This window comes from Moschus berezovskii, chromosome 12 (genome assembly GCF_049115385.1).
Source record: "Moschus berezovskii isolate FMDL1 chromosome 12, NW_MosBer_1.0, whole genome shotgun sequence".
Classification (NCBI taxonomy): domain Eukaryota; kingdom Metazoa; phylum Chordata; class Mammalia; order Artiodactyla; family Moschidae; genus Moschus; species Moschus berezovskii.
In genome coordinates, this window is record NC_142471.1 from 70,063,286 (window position 1) to 70,087,022 (window position 23,737).

A 23,737-nucleotide genomic window follows, 5' to 3' on the forward strand; every position below is an offset into this window, starting at 1 on the left:
GGGTACTGACTATAAATGCAGATTCCTTGGGTTTACCCAGACCCTCTGAATTAGAGAGCAGGGTAAAAGTCTGCATTTTAAATAAACAGCCCCCCTCCCGACACACACACACACAAGTGAATCTCATGTACCTTTTAGACTTAGAAGCACTCAGCTAATCTAACTTACTTTACAGATCTAAAGAGGCTCAGAGAGCTGGTGGTTTGATCCTTATCACATATGTAAGTTAAGGCAGGCTTGGGTCGAGAATTAACACTGGATTTCTGGTTTGGTGTTCTTTCTACTCATTTCCTCCTTTGTCCATTCCATTTTGCTTTTTTTAAGAAGTGTAGGCTTTGTTTTCTTTTATTTATGTTAAAAACACTCACAAAGCAAAAGTGAAAGTCACTCAGTGGAGTCCGAGTCTTTGTGATTCTATACAGCTCTATACAATCTACAGACATTCTATACAGAATTCTATACAGTCCATGGAGTTCTCCAGGCCAGAATACTGGAGTGGGCAGCTGTTCCCTTCTCCAGGGGATCTTCCCAACCCAGGGAAGACCTGAAGAAACTGAAGCTCAGAGGTATCTTCTAACTTTCCCCAAGTCACACAGTCCTGGAGCTAAAGCCAGGTCTGACTCCAGGCACTGTTACTTTGCTTCACTGAATGCGCCTGGTCACAAAAAAGATTTAGCAGAAGATGGGTACCCGGGCAACAAACAACAAGGGCATTTCTAGAGCCCAGAAAGAGAAACGAGGCCCCAGCAACAAGTCTGAAGTATCCCAAGAGACATCAAGCAGACGAACAGGGCTTGCTCACTTCCCAGGCCATTGTGATTTGTGACTGTCTACTGCTGGGCAGCGTTTGTGCCTCCAGATATTTGGGGGCAGTGTTATTTATAGGCCACGTTTCTATTTATAGTTTCACTGAATTTCTGCTCACCCTAGCTAGATTCCACTCCCCCACCCCCAGAAAGGAGAGGATAAGAACTCTTTTACCAGTTGTGTCAGGGCAAAGGTGAAGGTCAAAGCCTTGGCTGTGTGTGCAGTCTTTCAGCAGGAGCCCTTCATGGGGAAGCATTCAAGACAAGGGGGCTTTCTACACATTCCAGAGGAAATGGGGGTTGGGGGGAGGACACAAAGCTGGCCTTATACAGAGACAGCCGCATTCTGCCAACACAGTAGGATTTGAGGTGGGCCTAGAAGACCTCTGTTCCTCTAAAAGGTTTTCCCTTTGCATGATATTTCACCATTAGGCACTTGTTCTTTTGGTCTTAATGGCTATTAGATGACAAAATGTTGAGACTGTGTGTGAGAAAACCTAGACAGTATCAAGTCCAGTAATTTCACAGGTGGAGAAACTCGGGCTTACAGAGGAGCTACGACCTGTCCTCATGGGGGCATCTGAATGAATAAGACGTGGTTTCTGCTCTTCAAAAACTTCAGTTTTCAAAATCCCCATGATCAAGGAAGACGGAACTGAAGTTCAGAGGTATTTTCTGACTTGTCCTAAGTCACACACTGCTGGGACTAAAGCCAGGTCTGATTCCTTTCTGAATAAATGGACATCCACTACCATACACAGGAAACCATCTCAATGTTGAAAGAGCCATTAGGCACAGCAAAAGAAACTGTGGACAGCAAAGCAGGCTCAGGATTTCTCTCTTACCCAGTTTTATGAATGAACAAGTCAAACGAAGTGACATTTCCTAAGGTTCTATTTGGTGCTCCAAATGAAAACTTCCTCGTTTCAGGGTTACATAGAAAAATAAAGGTAAAGTGGGATTTCTTTCTTATTTTTAGTCCCCTGTTGAACCATGATTTAGAAAATAGTTATCTGTGACGATTGTCACTCCATGGTTACTTTATAAATTTATGTTTACAAAGCCAGCTGGCAGAAGTCATTCCTTCTGGGTACTATACATGCAATTCCAGCATCTAACACTAGGTGGCTTATTGAAGTTGGGTAGGTTAAGTGAAGAAAGCTGATCGCTGAAGAATTGATGCTTTTGAATTGTGGTTCTGGAGAAGACTCTTGAGAGTCCCTTGGACTGCAAGGAGATTCAACCAGTCCATTCTAGAGGAGATCAATCCTGGGTGTTCATTGGAAGGACTGATGCTAAAACTGAAACTCCAATACTTTGGCCACCTCATGCGACGAGTTGACTCACTGGAAAAGACTCTGATGCTGGGAGGGATTGGGGGTGGGAGGAGACGGGGACGACAGAGAATGAGATGGCTGGATGGCATCACCAGCTCGATGGACATGAGTTTGAGTGATCTCCGGGAGTTGGTGATGGACAGGGAGGCCTGGCGTGCTGCGATTCATGGGGTCGCAAAGAGTCGGACACGACTGAGCGACTGAACTGAACTGAATTGAACTGAAGGTTAAGTGAAAAGGGAGAACGTGTTATCTAGAGAAGACCTTTACTGTTGGAACACTTTATCAAAAGGACAACACTGATCAACCTCTAACTGATATAATTTTAAAAACCTATAATATGAAACTGAAAACAAAATCTAAAGAAATGCAAACACTCTGGTGTGGGTGGCATACCCTTTCTAGCCAGTGAGTCTTCATTTGCAAAGTGTGGTTGCTGTCATTGAAAGAGGTGAATATAGCACATGAAACCCTTTGCACAAAGTCTGACAAAAATATGTACTTAATAAAGAGTAGCTATAATCCTTAAATAGAAATCTCTCAGTTACAACTGCTAATTTTGTTAAAAGTTCTAAGCCTACATATAGTTCCTCAGAAAGCTGTTTGCAACTTTTTTCCTGTAGCCAATTCAACAAAAAAGTATCCCTGGGCTACTGGGCTCACCTGTGAACTCCTTCTGCAACAAGCCTTACTATTTAAAGAGAAGAGCTCTGCCAACTACAGAGATCTTACTTAAGCCGTCTTCATCAATTATCAACTATTAAAGTTGTAAATTCATCTTTCAGATCAGAAATAAGAAGCTGAGAGTAAAAAACCTGCCAATCAGAAAAGGCACCAAATTACCAGTCACTCCTTGTTTCAACTCTCCTCTTCTGGCTTGTTTTGATATTTAGGGGTCTGCAATAACTGTTTTATAAAGAAGAGCAAAAGATACTCCTTTAGAATCTCAGTTTATTGTATTTTATTATTTTTTTTTGTCTTTACCTTTTTGCTGGAGACTCCTTAAAAGAGACCCAAGACTTTTCCCCTCCTAACATGACTGTACATGTAGACTTTAGATACCATGTTATCATCAAAACCACCAGTTAACGGTTCCTAGGCTAGTCTCTCCCATCTCCCATCTCCAGAGAGACTTTTGAAACAAGAACCTTAGCAATCACCTTGGCCCCAAACTTCACCCCATCTTGGAAGGGAGGGGAGAGTGTTCTGACTTACTGACGACGAAGTGTGGCAGGGGCTTGAGCACCCTTCTGGTTAGGCTGGTGATGGGGGGGAAGAGGGCTCTGCTGTGACATATACCCCCATCCCACAGGGACCCGGAAACAGGCAGGCAATTCAGGTATGTGTAGGGATGCGAGATCGATGAACCAGCCCTCACAGGTATGATGCCTCATCTCCCATGCACCTCTACTTTAGGTCAGAAACTGACTTACCAACACAGGGCCAGTGGTTTATATTATGTGAACGGCCTGAATGTAACCAAACACCCAGGAAGTGCTGAAGACGATCAGCCAGTCTACCGAAGGGCTCCCCTGGACCTTGAAACAGTGCTTCTCCAGCTTTCCTACACATACACATACCCTGTGCATCTCATTAGAATGCAGCCTGTAACTCAGTGGGTCTGGCATGGGGCCAAGACTCTGCATATCTAACGAGCTCTTCGATGAAGCTTCGCTGCTGATCTGCCAGCTACATTTTGAACAGCAAACCTTGAAATGCACAAGACTGCCTGCAAGACCTCACTCTTGGAAAGGAGCTGAGAGAGACAGCTCAGCCTTTTGTGTCAAGCCCCCAACTAGGACTCACCAAGTCATCATCAAGTATTGAGTGCTGGCTGTGTGCTTCATGGATAACATTCCATCTGATACTCTCAACAGCCCTGGGGGAATTTAACAGATGAAGGTCACCAGGGAGGTGCAGAGATGCAGAGTAAGGCTAGCCCTGGGTCACAGGCTAGGCTGTGGAGAGGTTGAAGTGAGGTCACCAGTGCTGGCTGACATGCAACACGTTCCAGCCTCCACCATGGAAAAAGCACAGTTTTGGACAACAAGCACCCAGGTGTGAACCCAGAGGTGTTTGAGCCCAAAGCTGGTGTTTGGAACCACCATGCTCTGGGGCTGGCAAAGCTGAGGAGTCACACGGTATATCCTTCAGCAACGCAGCTTTGGAAATTCTCCCTGAGATCTGCCCCGATCGTCCTCATTAAGGGGAAATCCAGCCCATGGGCTCCAGTCTGGGGAGAAATAGAAGCATGGCCCTTCTCCCTCCCTCCCTTCCCCTAAAGGGTAGAGACAGGCTAGTGCTGCCAGCCCCATGCCCACCCCTTGCAGTGCCCTCGCTTCCTCCTCAGCTTTCTGAAGGTGGATTCAAGTGAACAGACTTCACCTTCAGGCCATGCCAGTCCCTCAGGCCCACTGTGGTCTGGAGGCTGGGCTGCCCAGCATCCTGGGGCCTCCACGGTGGACACCAGTCCTTGCAGCCATGGAGGTGAAGGGGGAGGGGTGCTCTCAGGGCCCACAGCTCAGAGCCAGGCGGCCCCTGGATGAATGGGACATCAGTTCCTATGGGCCTGGGGTGTCTCCAAGAGCTAGCTCAGTTCTGCCAGGGAAGCGCTCTGGCTCAGGGCTCTGTCCTTGGGCTGGGTCCAGTTGGGGTGACCTTGAGCAAGCAGTGGAGGGGTCAGCCCAGGGATACCATGGAGATCTAACACCAGCACGCCTTACCTCCTAAGAAGGGGGGCCCTGAGCTCCCTCTCAATGGACCTCAGTGTTCTTCCTGCACCACCACTACCCTGCCACCCCTCCTAACCCCTGGACCCAGAAGCCAGAGCGCCTAGTGCCCGGAGGCTCCTGGGGAGGGAGGCTGCTGGTGGGACTCCCCACCACAAAGCATCTTTCATATGTGCCAGAGGCTTCAGCTAGCTCAGAGAGTGGGGGAAGTTTCCTTTCACCCCAGGGTGAAGTCCAAGGCCCGTGTTGGGGGAAAGGTCCTGGGAAAACTGGGTCTGCAATCCAGCTGGGCTGCCTCCAATACAACCTGCGTGTCATCAGTCATTCTCGATCCCTCCCTCACCCCCAGCTCTAGTCCATCTGCAAGACCTCCTGGCTATTCCTCTGAAATACATCTCAGGCCTACTTCCCTCCACGACATTGCCCAGCCTGGGCCAAGCCAGCCTCCTCTCTTGCTGGCCCCACCCAGCCTCCATGGGTCTCCCCACCCCACGCTCGCTCCCTTTCCCTTCCAGTCTATCCCAGGTGCTCAGCTGAGAATCCTTTCAAAACACAAATCAGATCATGGGTCCTCAGCCTAAAAACTTCAGAGACCTCTCACCACACTGAGGACAAATCCTCACCCCTCAGTCTGGCCCAGGACCATGGCACAGCCTGGCTGGGTGTGGCAGCCATGCTGAAAGCTCACTGACCAGGCTTCTCACGGTGCACCCCGCCTCACCAAGGGGCCCAGCACCTGCTTTCTTCTCCAGCCTCAGCGTCCCTCTTGCTGTCTCACCTGTATCACATCTGAGCTCAGGTAACTGACCCGACATTTACTGATAGTGCCACTCCCAGGGCACATCTGGGTGCCCTCTAAGCAGGAGTGAAAGGATGTGACCCTTGAAAAAGGATGCCTGGGCATGGGGTAAGCAAACCATTTATTTCTAGAGGGGAGGAGGTGGGGAGATCAGGAATGTCACAGAGACTGGAAGTCACTGGCCTCTGGTGACTTTGCCAACATGCAAGATGACCCCGGTTGCTCTACCAAACTTCTGGTTTTCTGTGTGCAGTGTGCCACAGTGGTGAGCAAGAGTCACACTAGAATCCAGGACTCTGGCTCCCTGCCCAGGGTACGTTTTCCTGCACATTGTATTAGGCAAGCTGACTAGACCATGTAAAGGATGCATTTTGGCTGAGATCAGAGGCTTCTTGTGGAAGATACCCCAGGATACACTCCACTGGGGGCTAAGGGTTTGGGGTGGACGTTCAAGAGATTGATTCTCTTCTAGAATTATCTCTGGACAAGAAGATAATTGGCACATGGTAACAAAGTGACTCACTGGAAAAGACTCTGATGCTGGGAAAGGTTGGGGGCGGGAGGAGAAGGGGACGACGGAGAATGAGATGGCTGGATGGCATCACCGACTCTGTGGACATGAGTTTGAGTGAACTCCGGGAGTTGGTGATGGACAGGGAGGCCTGGCGTGCTGTGATTCATGGGGTCGCGGAGAGTCGGACACGACTGAGCGACTGAACTGAACTGAACTGAACAAAGTGACCTGACTCTTGCCTTGGTCTGGAAATGAGGGAATGGCATGGGGGAAGGACTAGGGGGCCTGATCCACACTGACATTTAAAAGTAAAGGGGCCGTTGAGTGACTGCCTTCCCCAAAGCTCATTACCTCCAGGGAGACCTGGCTGCCGCAAAGCTTGCGACCCTGCTCTGTTATCACGGCGTCAGGTCCAGAGGTGCTCAGTCTCCTCCCACCTTTCTGCCCAGATCAACAGTCTGGATCATCAGCTCTTCAGAAAGGAGCTCTCTGCAGCTTCGCAAGTGACCGCAGGGAGGGCAGGAGCAGCAGGAAGCGCAGCTGGGGCTGCTCTGTGGCGCTGACTCAGCACAGAGAGGGCGGGTGGGCAGAGGGTGGCACACAGGAAATCCACGTGTCCTGCAGCCAAGCTGCCCGAAGGAGAGGCAGGCTGGGAGCCCTGGAGCCTCTCCCTCGGCAGTTCACACTGTGAGTTCTAGGCACTGCATGCTTGTATCGCTGTCCCAAACCGTGATTAACCCATTTGACAGATGAGGAAACCGATCTGGGAGGCCTGTGACTGGGCCGCATGGCAGACCTTACATGCTTACACACGCATGTGGAGCCCTCTCATTCCTGGGCAGCTCTGCCACAGGAGACACACTGCGGAATCCTTGGTTCCACAACTCCTGTCTGCCTGGTTCACTGTGGCCACTCCACCCCCACACCTTCCACCTGCTTTGCACACTTCCTGCTGTTCTTAAACATCCACACTCAGTCACACCTAGCCTGCTGGCCCCTCAGCCTGGCACCCAGGGCCCTGATCCGCCCACGTCTGGCTCAGTTCAGGTGTCACCTCTGTAAAGCGGCCTTTTGGGATCACAGAAGCTCAGGTGCGGGGCTTCCCCTGTGGCTCAGTGGTAGAGAATCCCTGCAATGCAGGAGACACAGGAGGCAAGGGTTTGATCCCTGGGTCGGGAAGATCCCCTGGAGGAGAGCATGGCAACCCATTTCAGTATTCTTGCCTGGAGAATCCCATTGTCAGAGGAGCCTCGAGTTTATAGAGTCACAAAGAGTAGGACGTGACTAAAGCGACCGAGCATGCATACACACACGGAGCCCCAGTGGCATGACCTGGCTGCTCTTCTTTCTGGCTCTTATCATTACTGGAAACTGCTCCTTGGTTTGCTTCCAGACTCCCCCTCTGGAAGGTGAACTTCCTGAGAACAGCGGCCCAGTCTACCTTGCTCTCGGCTACATCTGGGCCTGTCACGTAGCAGGTGCTCAACTAATCCTGCGGCAGAAACAAACACGGAACACCCTTCCACGTAGCGTTCAGAACCAGACACCAAGAACAGGCCTGGGAACCACCCGCCCCAGATTACAGAGTGACAGGATGATTTTGAGGGTTGGGGGCAGTAATTACAGCAAGAAAAGACCCAGCACTTCCAGAGGAAGCAGAGGAAACTTGCTTTTAAAACAGCACATGGTGCTGTTTAGGCCTATAATCTTGTTGATCTTTTGGAAACCCTGGCATTATCAGCAGACCCTATTTTCCCTTCTGGATCACATAGAATGTTTGCCTTTCCCTGCCATCCCAGGTCATTGGTGGGGGTCAGAAACCTCTCAGGCGATCTCCCCTGGGGGCTGCAGCACCTGCTAGCATCTCTGAGCCACTGATTCCCTCACAGCCCTCCAGGCCCTTTGGGGAGGGTTTTCTCAGGCCTGCTGGAGACCAGCAGAACCACCGACAGCCCAGGGAGAGAGCTGACCCTTCCCCACGCCATGGACCAGCTCTAGCTAAACACATCCCTCCCCCTTGCTTCCTTGTGAGCTGGAACAAACACCGGATCTCCTGCACAGGGCTCTCAGAGGGGCAGGGAGAGGAAGGACTCAGAGCCCCAGCTTGCAATTCATCCAGCACCTACCCTGCATTGGGGCCCCAGACTGCCTCTTCACTAAGGGGCCGACATGTAAACTGGTGATCGGATACTGAAGGACGAAGCATGCTTGCTTTCTAAAAATACACCCCTCTAAGCTGGTGAGGTCATGAGGCCGCCAGCAGCCTGGCAGCACCTCTCTGATTAAGGTGATAGGCTCACTTTTCTTCCTTAGCTATCTAGCTTCTCCACGCCTCGCCAACCTGGGAGTATGTATACTGGTGGGTGGGACTGATTCTGATATGAGGGTGAAGGGGCTTTCTGGAAGTTCAGAGGCCAGCACCAGCCGTACAGAGACACAGATGGCTTGCAAGTGGGGAGACCTCGCACAGCCTTTGCCAAGCGAGTTGACCTCTTTCTGCTCTGCTGCCTGGCTTCTGAAGCCCCTTGGTCCCTGGTTGCAGTGGTTTGCTTTTTACATCAGCAGCTACACATTCTATTTCACTCTGTAATGACCATTTCCTCCCCGAGAGCCTCCTTGGGCTGGCAAACTCAAAATATACAGGAAATCTATTCCAATCCCAGAAAGGGCAACAGGAGATGGATTTTCCACAATAGTCTTTTAAAACAAGGCAGAGAGTTCCATGTAAACAGTAAGCTGCCCTCAGAGGCTGCTGACCCCATCGTGCTTGGCCCAGTGTCCTAAAGAACTTCACCTCTGTCCACCCCTCCCCAAAGCAGGAGACCTCAGAGAGGTGCACTTGTGAGACAATTCTCTTTTGTTCTCTTGCATCTCTGTGTCTTGTCAACAAAGCACTGACCGCCTTTTGTTCTGGATTATCTTTTCAAAGGTGCTTGTAGAGCAAACAGTTTTAAAAGACAGAGGCAGTGTCACGATCTGGAGCAATCAGCAGGTTTGCATAGAGCCTTGGGAGATTGGGACAGTCTCTCTCCAGAGCCAAAGGAGTAGGTTTGCTTACTGCCCGTTATAAAAGATGTGGGCTCCTTAAGATCTGGTTCCTCTCCTATAGCGTAATGCATTGCACGTGCAGGCATTGTTCTGGGCCCATGGGGCCATGCCCTATGGGACTTGGAGGCAACGGGAGCTGATGCCAATGTGCTGACGCTCATGCTGCTTGCAATGCCATCATGAAGCCTTTTGTCTCTGACCCAGGAGTCTCATGTTTTCTGCTGGCATCCAGGAGTCTGGAGTAAGCTAATGTAATTGGCTTGAAAATACGGTAAAATCCCAGATCTTACTCTAAAATCTCAAATCTGGTGGACTAATGCTGCTCATACTGAGGTCAACACTGTCGACCAATCTCTGAGTTTCAGGTCTGTTTCCTGAAACTCGGGTCTGTTTCCTGCTTCCAGCAAACTCAGAAGAAGTCCCAAATTATAAAAATATACATAAACCAAGTAAAGAATTACTTTAATAAAAAGTACGCTCTACTTTGCAAAAGGGTTTATTATGTGTCTCTTTTACAAAAATAGCATTTAGGATACCTAAAAGATGATGTGATTTGTCCCCAAGAGAAAAATTTACACGGAAGTTTTTAGGAATAAGCCTTCAGATAAAACAAGGTTCACTCCTACTTTTCTGTTAGAGGTGCGAATGCCAATAGGTCAGGATTGGGAGTGGAACTTCTCAGGGACAATTGTCAAACCGCTGTCTCCTTCCTAAGGATCAGCTGGCATGCTTGCTTGCTTACTAGCCCTCTCTACCTCATTATACTAAAAGTCAATTTCTGGAGTCTGTAATTGTAGATAACTGAGTCATCAATTTCCTGGGTTTGATAACGTACTGTTGTTACATAAGATATTACTACTGGGGAAGCTGGGCAGTGGGTACACAGCTCAGTGGCTATGTGATGACGGAAAGTGATGTGACCTGCCCTTAAATTGGGACTAATGCCACCTATCCTGTAGTTTGGTCGTGGAATTGGAGGGGAGGAATTTAGAGTGCCTAGGAGTTTTACAGGGCTTCCCAGGTGGTGATAGTGGTAAAGAACCCACCTGCCAAAGCAGGAGACGTAAGAGACGTGGGTTCAGTCCCTGCGTTGGAAAGATCCCCTGGAGGAGGGCATGGCAACCCACTCCAGTATTCTTGTCTGGAGAATCCCATGGACAGAGGAGCCTGGCAGGCTATGATCCATGGGGTCACAAGAGTCAGACACGACTTAGTGACTATACCACCAAAGGTCTATGAGCCTTCGGACAGGGGCCTGCAACCAGAGCACAGCAGCTGTCCAAATGCTCCAAAGACACCCCCAGAACCCCTGCCTGGGCAGCAGAGACGCACATCACGTCCCAGTCACCTCTAAAGCTAAAATCAAGGCGCCTCTGGAGACCACAGGGGCGCCCTGCTTCCTGCCCTTGGATTCCCCTTGTTCTGAAATTCCAGGCAAGGCAAAGTGCTGGCGGAGCTGCTCCTGAACCTGGCTGCTGCCTTCCCCAGCTGCCTGCCGGAGCACCGGCTGCTGGATTACCTCAGCGTCTTTGAGCACCGAGGTTCTGCTGAGTCACCGCCGCCAGGGCTCAACCCTGGGGAATCAGCAGGTGACTGCAGACGCCCTCTCCAGAGGCAGGGAGGTGAGAACAGAGTCTCCAGCTGGTGTCAGGTAATACAGTCTACCTGTAGGCATCCTGTCTGGGGCCCCTTACCTGCTGATGCTCCCACCCTGTGCTCTGTGGGTGTTGGCTGCTAAGGGCTCACAGCTCCCCTTCTGTAGAGACATGGCCTCAGCCCTCAAGAGCACCTGCACACATTTCACACTGCTGGGAGGGGGGCAGCTCATGATCATCGTCACTGATATACTATTATGGGGAGTATAAGCATTGCCCCTAAGATGGGACAACTCTGTGGTGCTGTCCACCCTCCAGAGCTCCTCACGGGATCAGGCTGAGGCCAGACTCAGCTGACCCCGTACCTCGGCCCCTTGTCTCCCCCTATCCTGACTGCTCCCCTCACTGACGCGGGATGTTTACCTGAGAGCAGTCCTCTGAAGTCATCTTGCCTGAGAACCCTCATCTCAGGCTCTGCTTTCCAGAACCTGACCTAAGGCAGGCAACATTAATCACTGCCCTTCTCTGAAACCCTCATTTCCTAGGGAAGCCCCTTCGATTCAGGGTTGTAGGGTGGCTTGGGGGCCCTCAGGCCACTCCAACCCTTACTCGCTTGGTTCTGCTTCTGTTTTTTTTTTCCTTCAATCTTTTTCCTTCCTCTTCAAGCTAAGAACTGAGTAAAGTATGAGAGGGTTAAGGTAGTTCCTAGTGAGTGAGGGAAAAGCCAGTAACAGGGCCTGAGGATCTGACGGTGGGATTCCAAATGTCCATTCTGAAGTTCTGGAGAGCAAGTGAGCAAAAGGGAAGAGCTGGAGAGAGAGCTTCGCTGAAGGAAGGGGAGAAATGCAGAAACACACAGGAAAAGGAAACTTCCTTCAGGATGGAGGGATGGGGGTAGCCATGAGGGGCCAGTCAGTCTCATTCCTCTAGACAATAACACACATGATGCACAATATCCTCTCCTGGGGGCTGGCCGAGTTCAGTGCCTTCTCCCAAGAGCTCGATATTTTGGGTGGGGGTGGGAGTAGGAGGGAGGGGCAGTCTTTTAAATTAATAGCTGCCATTTATTGAGCATTTACTATGGGACAGGCACCGTGCAACGTATTTCACATGAATTCTTTCAATCTTCACCCCAATCTTAGAAGAGGAACCTGAAGTTCAGAGAGGTCTCTATCCTGCAGCACGAGGCTTTTGATGCCTGGGGCTCACAATGAGCTCCTTCTCCATTAAAATTGTAATTTCAGGGAATTCCTTGGCAGTCCAGTGGTTAGGACTTGGCACTTTCACTGCCAGGGCCTGGGTCTGATCCCTGGTCAGGGAACTAAGATCCCACAAGACGAGTTGCATGGCCAAAAAAAAAAAATGGAATTTCACAGGGATAGAGCAAGGGTCACATTCTATCTTAAGTGCGTCTATGATTAAGGAGTAGACCTTCCCTCTCTCTTAGCTTGAGGGTTCCTTTAGATGAAGGAAACAAATCCAGATCACCCTGGATTCACCTAGCCACCCAAGTCCCTGGCCTTGAGCACTTACTTATTCCTGGGCCCCGCACAGGCTGAGCCGCTTATAAACACCCAGTGAGTGGATAATAGTGAAGCGCTTTCTCTCTGGATTGCTGGCCACAAGTGGGGGAGAAACTGGTTCTTCTTGATAAACGGGTAGCCTTCATACCCTGAAGCCGGGTCCACTCAGCAACAGGGCCCGGCACTGGCTTCCTAGGCTCTCAGACACTTGCGTCCACAGCATCCTAGATGGGCTCCCAGGTCCTTGGTGGGTGGAAAATCTGACTGTACTGGAGCAACATCTAAGGTCACTACAAACCTGGGTTTTGGATGTTCCAATTCCCTCTAGGCTCAGCGGAAAGCCAGGCAGGGTGCAAAAGTCTCCCACGTTTGGGGGGGAATGGAGGCAGTCCCTGGGCTGGGGAATGGAGGCAGTCCTCTGCCTCCATGGAAGGGGCCCAGGGCTGAGATTCCTGACACCCTCACTGACTGGTTCTCATCTTGTCTGTTCTGTAGGATTTAGAAGTTCTTTTTTTGTAGGTATATCAATTCTCCACAGCTTTAGCATTAGACAGGGAGGGCAGACAGCAATGCCTGCTTTTGTCCTTCACTGATTTTGAGGATCGGGGTACACTTTAGAGAAGAACCACTCTCTGGGGGAGCTGCCCCTCAGGAGGTTTTCAAGTCAACAAGCAGGTACTAACCACAGGCGGGCCATGTGCCAGGGATTAATGAGACACAGACCTGCTACTTGCAATGGCCCCCCTGATCCCTGTCCTCCTGGAGGCTGGCCCAGGGAGGGCACGGAGGGTGAAGACCACTGGAGGGCAGCTCCCTAGGAACCAGCCCAGCCCACCAGCCTGGGGAAAGACAGGGCATCGGAGAGCCAGCAGGCAGTACCACCCACGCAGTTCAGGGCAAAGAGCCCAATTTGGGGCAGAAGACCAAATTCACACCTCAGCTCTGCCACTTTTATGGTCAGTTACTTAACATCTCTGAACCCCAGCATCTTCATCCCTCAAGCAGAAATTATAATGCATGCCTCAGTTTGGAGATTTGTATATGATCACAAATTTAAAAGCACTTTGTAAGCTATATATTCCTATACCAATTGAAGACATCACAGTAATAGCAGGTTTTGACACACCTGAGAAGAGTCCTTCTCGATTACCTAACATAATCAATTGCCTTGAACATGCTCCAAAACGGTGTGATGGTTAACGGCCTTTATGACCAGACAAACCTCGGTTCAAATCCTCTCTCTGTCAGCTCACAGGCTGAGTTATGTAAGCTGGCAGGGCCTCTCTGGATAACTGTGCCATGAGGACTCGAGCAGGGTGGGAGGGAAAGTGTGCTCAATTTAAGGTTATCTGTGATTACAGTGGGAGTCAGTGGAGAGTTCAGTCTGCAGTTTTTCATCCTTTCATGGGAGAACTTGAGCTCTCTATGCTTTCTGTAAAAAGGACACCAAAGTCCCAGAGCTGAGAAACTCATAGGTTACACAGTCCGGGGCCAGCAGGGGTAGGAGAGGCCCCTGTGAAGACAATGGCCTTCAAAATCAGGGACTTCTGATCCCCTGGGGGTTGTTAACATGCAGGTTGCTAGGCCCACCCCAAGCCAGAATTCTGGTGGAATTGCCAACCTTCTCTTGGCCTAGAGAATGCCCCTCTCCAGGGTACCCTCATCCCATCAGCAGGGACCATCCCAAGCTTACCTGGGAGGAAGGGGATGATTCTCTGCTTGGGGTCCTTCTGGCCACCTTCGATGGGAAACTTATCCAAAAGCTGCATCTGAGAAGCCAGACAGAGGGATAGGATTCAGAAGACTGGAACTACTCCGCTTCCCCAACTCTGCTCCACTGCTCCCGGGCCCCACCACTCTCACACGGATGAGCAACACCTCAAATCCCTCATTTCACAGACGATTAACAAACTACATGGGGCGTGAGTGCGCGCAGGCAGAGCTCTCTGTGCATCAAAGGGGGTGCCTGAACCATCTCAAGGAGGCCTGAGGGTGCAGGGGGAGGTGTCCGGAGACCCCCCGGAGCGAGGCCAGGGTAGGGGCCAGCAAGATTTCAGGCCAGGCTGCAGGTGGGATTTCCAGAGGCTTCTGTGGACCCAGTTTTTTTCACATGTCATATGCTGGATGAGCTCTTTAGTAACACATCATCCAACCCATCCCCCTCTCCCCACCCTGGGCCAGGATGCGGAAGGCCCCACCTGATACATCAGACAGACCACCCACCTTCCAGAACCACTCTGCAGAAACAGACCCAGATGTTATTTTAATTGCAAAACCAAGTCTAGCCCCTTGCCCCCTCCTCCGTCTCCTACCTTCCCAACCTGAGGTTGCTGCTGTTTTTCCAGGGACAGACCCATTGGAAGAGCTTCCAGGGTTCTGGAAGAACAGCTGTTTTTTCTTTCGCTATTCTGGGCTGAAATTCTGTATAAACTGGAAAAACACACAGGAGACGGGATGGAAGAAGCCATGGCCCCTGTGTGTGTGCGCGTGTGTGTGTGTGGTTATCCTCCCTTCCAAGGCGAGGGAGGGCAGGAGGTGGAGCAGAGTGGAGAGCTGGACCCAACCCTCTGTCCCAGCTGCGTGACCCCGGGCCAGGCTGCAAGCTTTTGCCTCATCGGTAAAATGAGGAAGATCCCTCACATGATGACTGAAAATTCATCCCTTCTTTCTAATATTAATTAATATTTATTGAGCGTCTCCTGAGAGCACTGGGCACTTAGAAAATCGGCAGTAAAGAAAAGAGATGAAGTTCCTGCCCTCAGGGAGTTTATATTCTAGTTGGTGAGAACACACAGTAACCAAATATGTGCTATGTTGTGGGGATATGTGCTATAAAGAAAAAGGAAGTAGGATAAGGTGGTGGGGCAGAACAGGAAGAAACAGTGCTTTTATATAGAGTGGTGAGCGAAGCCTCACAAATCAGATGGCAATTTGGCAGAGACCTGATGGAGGTGAGGAAGCGAGGCACAGTGGAGGGACAGAATGGTCCAGGCAGGGGCAGAGCCAGTGGAGTGGAGGCTGGAGAGGAGTGCGCAGGGCTGGAGGTAGAGGTAATGGGGTCCAGGCAGAGGCGGATCATGCAGAGGATGGCTGGAGCTACAGGGAAGTGAGGGGCCACACTGCGGAAACAGGAGATCACTTAGGAGTCAACGTGGACCAAACTGCTGCCTTGGAGGTGGTGAAATGTGGTCCTGCGCTCGATTTGACGTGTGCGTGGTATGTGTACATGCATGTATGTGTGTGCACACATGCCCGTGTGTGCATATTCCCATCTACCCACCTGCCTGCCCAGTTCTAATGCATGATTTTAGGATCCTCTCTTGCACAGCCATAAACCAACATACACAGCCTATTTAGAGCCCACATGTGAAGGGTGGGTCGTTGTTGGATTCCATTCAAAACAACACAACTACTGCACCGTTATTAACTTTCACTTCCCTGAACACAGACTAAAATTTAACAAAAGCTGGCTCATGGATTTTCAAACCCCAATGTTGTAAGTCCATCTCTCTAACATTTAATAATTGCCTACTACGTGCAAATACAGACCATAGACCCTAATACTATATACTTGTACTTAGGATTTTTTAAGTTAATAGATTTTCAAATAAATTCTACATGGAGTAGAACTCTTATTTTTTTCTCTCCCCATTCCCTCAGCCATATTCTATTTTGTAATTTTTTTTCTGTATTACACAAGTAATTCATATTCATTGAGGGGAAAAACTAGAAATTACAGAAGCAGTAATTGAACTGACTCACTGGAAAAGACCCTGATGCTGGGAAAGATTGAAGGCAGGAGGAGAAGGGACGACGGAGGATGAGATGGTTGGATGGCATCACCAACTCAATGGACATGAGTTTGAGCAAGCTCCAGGAGTTGGTGATGGATAGGAAGCCGGGCATGCTGCAGTCCATGGGATCACAAAGAGTCAGACATGACTGAGAGACTTAACTGAACTGAACTGAACTGACAGAAGCAGTAGATAAAAAAAGAGAGCAAGAGTCACTCACTATCCTTCCCCCTGAAAAAGCAACATTAATATTTGGGATATATATCCTTTCCAGATGTGCATGTAGATAAAATAAGCTCATCAATGCATTACACTATGTAATGGCATTGTCTCATGTCAGTGATTATTTCCATACTAGCATTCTTAATTGTGACATAGAATTTCGATGTTTGAATGGGCCGTGGTTGATTTACCTCATCTACTGTTGGATGAGATGGTTAGATGGCATCACTGACTCAATGGGTATGAACTTGAGAAAATTTCAGGAGATAGTGGATGACAGGGAAGCCTGGTGTGCTGTAGACCATGGGGTTGCAAAGAGTCGGACACGACTGAGTGATCGAACAACAGCAACTACTGTTGGATATTCACTACTTACATGTAACACCAGAGTGAACACCCTTTCCATGTACCTATGTACACTTTAATACTTTTTCTATCCTTTGTTTCATCTCACTGACATCTATGCAAATCTATAGGTGCCTTAAATCTCTTCTGGAAGAAGACTGAGGATAAATAGATGGATATAACTAACATGCTATAGGCCAGGCCTGGGGCCTCTGAGCCGCAGCTTCATTGGATTTCTGAGAAACGGCACAGAGAGGATGGGGAGAAAGGCAGGCCCAGCTCAGGGCCCGGTGTAGAGTACTTTGCCCTCATCAGATCACTTTTCTCCTGAAAGAGGCAGGCTTGTTGTGCCTGGCAAGCTAAGAGACTTGCCCAAATTGCCCTGTCTCTTTGGGGCTTGCAGGAGTTAGGCTACAGAAACTTTAAGTTGCTTATCTGCTCTGATCTACATTTGTTCGCTGACTGCTAAATTCTTTTTCAGACCTAGGATTCTGAGATTCTCACCAACAATGCACAGGGAAGGCGGTGCCAAGAGAAGTGGGCAGGGGAAGATTCACTCGGTCCTTCCTTTCCTCTCAAAACGTTTGCCGTGTGCCTTCTAGATGCCAGCCCTCTGTGAGGTGCCAGAAATGAGTTACATCACAGTCTTTACACCAAGGAGCTCATGATCTCGATCTAGAGCAGGGTTTCACCGCCTTCAACACACATACAAAGCACCTCTGCCAACATGTTATAAAGCAGGTGCTGATTCAGTGGGTCCAGGCAGGGGCCTGAGATCCTCCATTTCTACCAAGCTCAGGTGATGCCGAAACTGCTGGTCCATGGTCACATTCAGCAACAAACCTCTAGAGCTGTCTCATGTTGCAGTCACCACCCACATGTGGCTGTTGAAATATGGCCCATCCAAACTGAGATTCCCTGTAAGTGTAAAACATGTGCCAGGTTTCAAGACTTAGCACAAAACAAAAAAAGTGAAATATCTCATTAACAATGTTTGTACTGATTGTATGTTGAAGTGATAATATTCTGGATATGAAAGGTTAAGTAAAAATACTCTTAAAATAATTTCACCTGTTTTATGCTTTTACATAGCTACTAGAAGAATTTAAATTCTATATATGGTTGATATTATATTTGGATATTATATTGGTATTACATTATATACTATGGACAGGCTGCTCTAGAGAAGATGGTTCTCAAAGCATAGCTTAAAGTCTGTTCAAACCCGACACCCTGGCAGAGGGAGGCGTCTATTAAAAATGCAGTTTCCTGGGCTCTGCCCAGGGGTCTGAGAAACTTTGTCCTGGTGCTAGAGACAGACAAGCAAGTTCTGGAATGACGGGGAATGGTGAGGATGTATGAACAGCATCCTGTGGGACCTGAAGGGAGGGGTCAGGGAAGACTTCCTGTAGGAGGTGAGGCCAGTTCTGTCTTGGCAGAGTGATGGTCACGTTCCCTGTGCCTTCCTTGCCAAGAGCAGTATGACCTCTCCCCTGGGTTCACATGCCTCCTGGAAGGCAGGGGTCATCTGACAGCCCCACAAATTTGAGTTTTCCCTCAGTAGGCCTCTTGAGGATGCTAGGCAGCTGGCATGTCTCCCACCTCCTCCTTCTATTACAGCTTTTCCTCTTCCCCCACCTCTGTCTTAATCTGTGTCCTCTGAGGCCAAGACAAGCCCATATAATTAAAGTACTGGGTCAGTGGGCCCTCCCCAGAGCTGTAAGCACCCAGCTGACCTGCCACCCTCAGGTGCGGATCCCAGCTACACCTGTCGTCTGATCCCACCACCACTGCCCAGCCTCGGCATCTGTCCTCCTGGTCTTCTCCAGGGCTTACTGGCCACAGGAAGGCAACACACTGCTAACCAGATGCTGGTGACATTTTCTCTGCCTACAGGTCACCTTTCAAAGAAAGCAAATCCCCTGGCTCAGACTCCAGAGTAAACCAAACACAGGTGGCCAGCTGAGTTTACTCAGCATGGGGGGGCTTGCAAGACCTCACCGGTCAGTGGCGTGGCCACAGCACATCAGGGCTGGGGATAAACATCTGCCATCACGTGTAATACACAAGGTGAATGTCCCCCCACCTGGTGGGCTGCAAAGTGGGTCCGATAACCTGTTGTTTAGTCGCTAAGTCATGTCCGATTCTTTTGTCACCCCTGGACTTAGCCGTCCAGGCTCCTCTGCCCGTGGGATTTCCCAGGCAAGAATACTGGAGAGGGTTGCCATTTCCTTCTCCAGGGAATCTTCACACCTAGAGATTGAACCCACATCTGCTTTGCAGGAGGATTCTTTACCGCTGAGCTACCGGGGAAGCGCAGTTGTATAACCTGGTGGGTGTCTAATTTGCAGGATGGGGGTCTGATAGAGAAAAGTCACATGAAAGGAAGGCTGAGGGGGGCTGTCTGATGAAGAAGCTGCCCAGACCTTCCCTGGGGAGGAAGCCTGGGTGTGTGGGCCGTGAGGAAGGAAGCTCCGCCCCTCAGAGAATACTGCTGCAGCCACCTTTTTGGGCAGGAAGTGGATTCTCCTGTCACTCCAGTAAGGGCCTGACTTGGGCTGGAGGAAAAGCAGGGCCTGTTGCCAGGGTCCCTCTCAGAGCAAGAGGCGTTTGGCTGAGGAAGCCCTGAGCAACCACATCAGAGCTCTTCAGCGTGTGGAGGACGCCAGGCTGTTTATCTAAGGGGTGGATAGTGCGAGAGATACAGGACAGCTCGGCTCCAAGAGCCAGCCCCGGCCAGAGAAAGCTGATTCGGCAGCTCTCCCTGGGCAGGGCTGAGCAGCAATAAACACTGGGGAGGGAGATGGGTGGGCCCCAGACCCAGCTGGGGCACATCTGTAACCCAAGAGTTCGGCTCCTCGCCCTTCCGAGTGGGTGGAGTTCCCAGCGACTCCAGCTCTGAGGCCCCAATGCTTGTGACCATTTCCAGCTCAGGAACAGAGGGAACATTTGTTACTACAAGAGGCTGGTGGGTTCCCTGATCTAGAGATCCGCCTTACAAAGAGGCAAAGTCACCTCATCTCCCTGGGGATTCAGAAGTCATGGCTTGTCTGTCCTACAGACTCACTAGGATATTAGACGCAGGACCACGGGAAGAATCAGAAACAGACAGGGACAATAGCGATGCATCGTTTGACTTTTCTTAGAGTTCTCATCCTTCGTGGTCTGAAATGTACGTCCCCATCCCTTCCTTCTTTGATGCAAGTATCAGGAAATATCTACACTGGGAAGCCCCTGATCATCCAGCCTAAGGTCATCCCTCCTCTCTAAGAATTCCAACAGCACCACTGGTCACAACAGGACTCTGTGAATTCCAACAGTCCCTATTTCAGCACTTCATATAGTTATTGGAGACTTTTTGGTACAAGTTCATCTCACTGCCCTCAAGAGGAGGGATCCTTCCTGTTGAATGGTCTTGGTGCCTTTGCAGAAAACCAGTTCAAGATAGATGTATGGGTTTATTCTGGGACTCTCAATTCTATCCCTTTGATCTATAGATCTAGCCTATGTCTGTGCCACTCCATCTTGATTACTGTATAAGTTTTCTTTTTTAATAGAAAAAAACTTTTTTAAAGAGAAGTTTTGGGTTCAACGCAAAATGAAGCACAAAGTACAGAGAATTCTCATGGACTTCCGCACCGAGCACATTCCCAGTCTCCCCCATCAAAATCCCACACCAGAGCAGCACATTAATTGCAATCGATGAACCTACAGTAACAAAGAACTATCATCCAAAGTCCATAGTTCACATTATGGCTTGTTTTTGATATTGTACATTTGATAGGTTTGGACAAATCTATCACGTGTGTCCACCATGACAGTATCACATAGAGTAGTTTCACGGTCCTAAAAAACCTCTGTGCTCCACCGACTCATCCCCTTTCCACTAATTCCAGCAATCACTGGAATTTACTATCTCCATAGTTTTGCCTTCACTACAAGATCATAGAGTTGGAATCATACAGTATGTAGTCTTTTCAAAACAGATTCTTTAATTTTTAAAATGTACAATATGCATTTAAGTTTCTATTCCATGTCTTCTCATGGCTTGATAGTTCGTTTCTTTTTAACACTGAATAATAAGATTCCATCATGTGGATGTACTGCTGCTTATTTATCTGTTCACCTACTGAAGGACATCTTGGTTGTGTCTAAGTTTTGGCAATTATGAATGATGCTGCTGTAAACATCCATGTGCAGGTTTTTGTGTGGACACAGTTTTGAGTCATTTGGAGGATGACTGCTGAACTGCACGGTAAGAGTATGTTTCGTTTTGTAAAAAACTATCTTCCAAAGTGGCTGCACTATCTTGTGTGTGACCAGCAATGAATGCAAGTTCCTATTGCTCTACATCCTTGCCAACGTTTCGTATTGTCAGTGCCTTGGGCTCTCACTGTTCTGGTACAGGTGTGTCATGATGGGATTTTAGATTTAATTTGCAATTTCCTAATGACATACAATGTTGAGCAGTGCTTCATATGCTTATCGGCCATCTATATATTTTTGGTGAGGTGTCTGTTAAGATCTTTGTTTATTTATTAGTCAGGCTGCTCATTTTCTTATTGCTAAATTTTAAGAGGTCTTTATATATTTTGGATAACAGTCATCTATCTGATATGTCTTTACAAATATTTACTCCCAGTCTGTAGCTTGTCTTGTCATTCTCTTGATGTAATAAGTTTTATGTGTTTTGAAACAGTTATTAACGGTGTTTGAAATGTTCATTTTCTAATCGTTTGCTGCTAGTTGTATGCAGATATACAACTGGCTTTTGCATATTGAACGTGTATCCTGCAACTTTGTTAAAATCATTTATTGATTCTAATAGGTATTTTTGTCTTTTGCAGATTTCTTAGCATTTTCTACATAGACAGTCTTGTCAGGGGGAAAAAAAGACCATTATATATCTTTCTACTTCCAACATGTATGTCTTTTCTTATTTCACTGGCTACAATGTCCAGGACCATGCTGAATAAAAGAAGTAAAAGAGAACATTCTTGCCTTATTCCAGTCTTTTTTGGGAGGTGCCATATGGAGTGAATGCTGGGTCTTAGTTCCCTGACCAGGATCGAAGCTGTGCACCCCCTGCAGTGGAAGCATGGAGTCTTAACAGCTGGACCATTAGGGAAGTCCTGCCTTATTCCAGTCTTAAGAGGAAAATACTCAGCCTTTCACCATGAAGTATGGTGATACTAGCAGGTTCTTTGTAGATGCTCAGGATAAGAAAGCTTTTTTTGATTTCTAGTTTACTGAGATGTTTTTTAAAAAATCATTATTATAAATGAGTGCTGAATTTTGTCAAATGCTTTTACTGAATTGACATGCATTTTTTCTCCTATATTCTGCCAATATAGTGAAATATACTGATAGATTTTGAAATATCAAACCAAGTTGCATTTTTGAGATAAATTCTACTTGGTTATGGTATATTATCCTTTCTATACACTGCTGGACTTGATTTGCTAAATATTTTTAAGAAAAAATCTGCATCCACGTTCATGGTATTCTGATATTTTCCTTTCTTATAATGTTCTCATCAGGTTTTGATATCAAGATTATGCTCACTTTATACAGTGAGTTAGAAACTATTCCGTCTTCCTGAGTATAAGAATGGTATTGTTTCATCCTTGAATGCTGGAGAGAGTTCATCAGTGAAACTATGGAGATCTGGAGCTTTCCTTGCAGGAAAGTATTTGATTATGAATTCAATTTCTTTAACAGGTATAAAGGCACTTAACATTTTTCTTTTTCTTGTTGAGTCAGCTTTGAAAAAGTTGAGTTTTCCAAAGAATTTGTCCATGTTGTCTTATTGAATTTAATGACAAAAAACTGTTACTAATACTCCCTTATTATTATTTCACCTGAAGTAGTATCTTCTCTTTCTCCTGATATGGGCAAGTGTGTCTTTTCTCTCTTTGGTGGTTCTTAGTAGGAGTTTATCAATTTTATTAATCTTTTCAGAGAGCTGATTTGGGTTCTGTTAGTTTTCTTTACTATTTTCTGCCTTTTATTTTATTGTTTTTGTTCTCATAATGTCTTTTCTTCTAATTAATTTAGGTTTAGGGTTTTTTTTTTCTTAAAGTGAAAATTTAGATGATTGATTTTCGACTTTCTTTTAAAATTCAGACATATCATGATGATAGTTTTCTTGCTAAACAGTACTTTAGCTGTGACCCACAAATTTTCATATGCTGTGTTTTCAGTATGTTCAATGTTCAAAACTTTTAAAATTTCCTTTCTTCTTTGGACTCATAGACCCCTTTCCACACAATTCAACTGCAAAGTCAAGAAACATAAAGAAAACTATACCAAGGCACATCATAAGCAGGTTACTAAAAAATCAGTAATAAAGAGAAAAATCTTAAAAGCAACCATAGGAAAAAAGACATTTTTACATTCAGGGGAACAAAGCTAATGATGACTGCAGATTTCTTATTGGAAAAAAATGCAAACAAGAAGACAAGAGAAAGGCTGAGATGCCTGTGGAGGCCGGAAAGTCCTCTATCTTGACCCCAATCACAATTCTGCTTCACATTAAGGACCCTCAGCTACAAATTCTATCCAGGTCTTCCACATTACACTGACCTTTTCATCTATCAGTTGGCAATCAAATAATTTATCATCCAAAATGGGAAGCTACTGAGAGAGAAAAGGAATACTATTAATAATTATGTCAGGATAAAAGGTATAAAATAGGACTTCCAAGACTGTACTGGTTAATGGAGCCATGTAGTTACCCTAACTATGAGTTCCCAGCACCTATCACAGGTCCTGGTATAAATGCTTGATGATGAAAATAAGATTTATTGAGAACTTAGTTTGTGTTAGGCACTTGGTGGTGGTTTAGTCGCTAAGTTGTGTCCAACTCTCTCAACCCCATGGACCCACCAGGATCCTCAATCCATGAGATTCTCCAGGCAAAAATACTGGAGGGGGTTGTCATTTCCTTCTTTCCTTCTCCAGGGGATCTTCCTGATCCAGGGATTAAATCCAGGTCTCCTGCACTGCAGGCAGATTCTTTACCG

The 23,737-nt window shown here is 47.8% G+C and overlaps 1 protein-coding gene across 3 annotated transcripts in view; it reads right to left on the minus strand.

Annotated features, from left to right (window-relative positions):
• SH3PXD2A (SH3 and PX domains 2A) overlaps window positions 1–23,737 on the minus strand; it is a 249,549-nt gene that overhangs the window by 138,988 nt on the left and 86,824 nt on the right. For 2 of the 3 annotated variants that reach the window (XM_055424729.2, XM_055424727.2), the window contains exons 1-2: window positions 14,664–14,843; window positions 14,045–14,120 (exon numbers count right to left, since the gene is read on the minus strand). In XM_055424729.2, coding sequence (XP_055280704.2) covers window positions 14,045–14,120; window positions 14,664–14,819 — 232 coding nt within the window. In that variant the 5' untranslated portion in view covers window positions 14,820–14,843. Of the gene's footprint in view, window positions 1–14,044; window positions 14,121–14,663; window positions 14,844–23,737 lie in introns of those variants that run through there. The other variant, XM_055424728.2, reaches the window with a different exon arrangement.